The 2,161-nt window shown below is 32.2% G+C and overlaps 1 protein-coding gene across 1 annotated transcript; it reads right to left on the reverse strand.

Annotated features, from left to right (window-relative positions):
- Positions 1-323: 323 nt before the first annotated feature.
- LOC145066717 (uncharacterized) lies at positions 324-1,945 on the reverse strand. The gene is made up of 4 exons (XM_079013994.1): positions 1,301-1,945; positions 1,125-1,194; positions 504-577; positions 324-455 (listed from the first exon to the last, which is right to left on the reverse strand). Exons 1-4 carry the CDS (start codon positions 1,943-1,945, stop codon positions 324-326), a joined length of 921 nt encoding a protein of 306 aa, XP_078870120.1.
- Between the last annotated feature and the right edge of the window lie 216 nt (positions 1,946-2,161).

The raw sequence follows: 2,161 nt of genomic DNA on the forward strand, positions 1-2,161 counted from the left end.
AAAACCAATTTTTAAATTGTGCACATAACCAAATAATATGTGAAATAAAAATTTAGAAGTCGGGGATATAGATTATAACACTTGATGTACTAATCCACAATGCAAACACCATAAAGCTTTTATCAAATAAACCAACATAAAAAGGTAATTAAAAAAAGTACGTGACTTAAGGATAAGATGATTAGTTTGCAATGAAATCAGTCCTTATCTAATAAATAAAATAATTCATTATAAGAAGGACCCGTACGTGAAATAAGAATATAATTAGTTATTTCAATTTTAAAATTCCAAAACCCCTTTCTTCCCAAAAAATTCGAGTTATCTCAAATCGCCTGCTCCACCGCTCCGCCTCCGCCTACTTCCCTGCTCCGCTTTCTTGATCCGCCTCCTTCCACTGCCAATTCGTCCAATGCCATTTCGGCCACATGCAAAACCAAAATAAAAAAGAAAACATTCTAAGAAATCATAAAACTAACTTTATAAATACTTAACAAAAACACTACATGCCGAATTCCAATGCCATTCAGTTGTTTTGATCTTATCTTATCCGGTGGTGATGATGGGTATGACGCTGTTTCTGATAATTCCATTTTTTTTAATGTTTAACTTTATTCTTTGATCAAATTTGAAAACTGAAAGCAAAATCAAAGTAAAAGATTAGAGTTTCCATACAAGTTGATTTGTTTTGTGGAGGTAGTTCATCATTTATACAAGTGATCAATAGCACAAAAGTAAGAGAACTCCGAACCAAACTTTTGTTCATATCCAAATTAATGCAATATTTCACTACATATATAACTTAATTGTATGGAACTTTAATCTTTTACTTTGATTTTACTTTTTTTAACAGTAGATTTTCTTTTACATGTTACACACAATCAAAAACCGGATCACTTATATTTGCGAAATTATATTTTTCAAACAAATACTTTTTCTTTTTTTTCTATTGCATGCTAAGACAAAATCAAATACTCACTACGAAATTAAACCAGAAAATATAATTGAACATGCATTATATATAATTCTAAAACCTTATATACGAAGGTCATAAACGAAACCAAATCATCAAAATTCAAAAATATAAATTAGGGCATAAAAAATATAGTAAATTGAGATATAAACACCTTTTATCTTCTGTAACAGACTGGTTAACACCGAGTTGGTTGATAAAGATGCCTTCAAGAGCTTCAATGCCTATCAAAGTCAAACAATAAATGTCATCAAAAATCAATCAAAAAAATAATCACACTAATTCACACACATAATTTGTATTTCATAAAAGAAAGTATTATATATATACCTCTTCTTCTCCTATATGCAATGTTCTCTCCTCAAGCTGAGTCATATCATTCACTCCACAACTATTGATGAAAGCAATGCTTGAAAAAGTGGACAAAGGCTTAACCACCAAATCATCCATCACCATATAAGTCACAACCTCTTTCACAAAACCTCCCTTCACTTTCACGTCGGGTTCCACCACGGGTGTCCCAATGCGGGTCAAAGGATAACTCATTACACGCACACAACTAGGACACAAAGTAGACGGATTCTCAGTACAATAACCACTACAGTTGTTATTCTTACTGGGTCTATACAGCACACTACATGTGTAGAGTTTTGTTGTTGATGTAGCCGGTTTATCTTTAGCAGAAACATCATCCAATAGAAACATGTTCCCATTGAACGTTGTACTGGAATTGAATATATTATCTTTATTGACGCCAGGTTGAAGGTAGATTTGATTAAAGCTTTCGAGGCTTTCTTTTAGTTTACCTAAGCAACCGGCCATTTGTTTGGAGCCCACAAGCTGGATCAAGGTGCCGACAGGCAAAGAGAACAAGTGAAAAAGGAAGTCCACAAACTCTTTGGTGGCTTCTGCATATAAGACCTTCTGGGTTGCCTTGTTGACTAAAAGTTTAAGAGTCATGTTTTCGGAAGCCATTGATAGAATTTGTGGTAGCTTGATGATCGATGTATGGATGATAATTTATAGGAGTGGGTGGGTTTGCAGCTTAAATTCTTGGAAAGTAGGGTTTGTTTTTTTGGATATATGATAACTTACCTAAATACTAGGATTTCACAAATCTGTCATATATATATATATATATATATATATATATATATATATATATATATATATATATATATATATATATAT

Source organism: Lactuca serriola, chromosome 8 (genome assembly GCF_051521515.1).
Source record: "Lactuca serriola cultivar US96UC23 chromosome 8, Lser_US96UC23_V15, whole genome shotgun sequence".
NCBI lineage: Eukaryota > Viridiplantae > Streptophyta > Magnoliopsida > Asterales > Asteraceae > Lactuca > Lactuca serriola.

What these genes read in the sequence shown, in the direction of transcription:
- LOC145066717 (XM_079013994.1), bottom strand. Translation starts at nt 1,945, where the DNA reads ATGGCTTCCGAAAACATGACTCTTAAACTTTTAGTCAACAAGGCAACC. An exon ending in TCTGTTACAGAAGATAAAAG is followed by an intron (nt 578 to 1,124) that starts GTGTTTATATCT and finishes TGGAATTATCAG; the next exon opens with AAACAGCGTCATACCCATCA. An exon ending in ATGGCATTGGAATTCGGCAT is followed by an intron (nt 456 to 503) that starts GTAGTGTTTTTG and finishes ATGATTTCTTAG; the next exon opens with AATGTTTTCTTTTTTATTTT.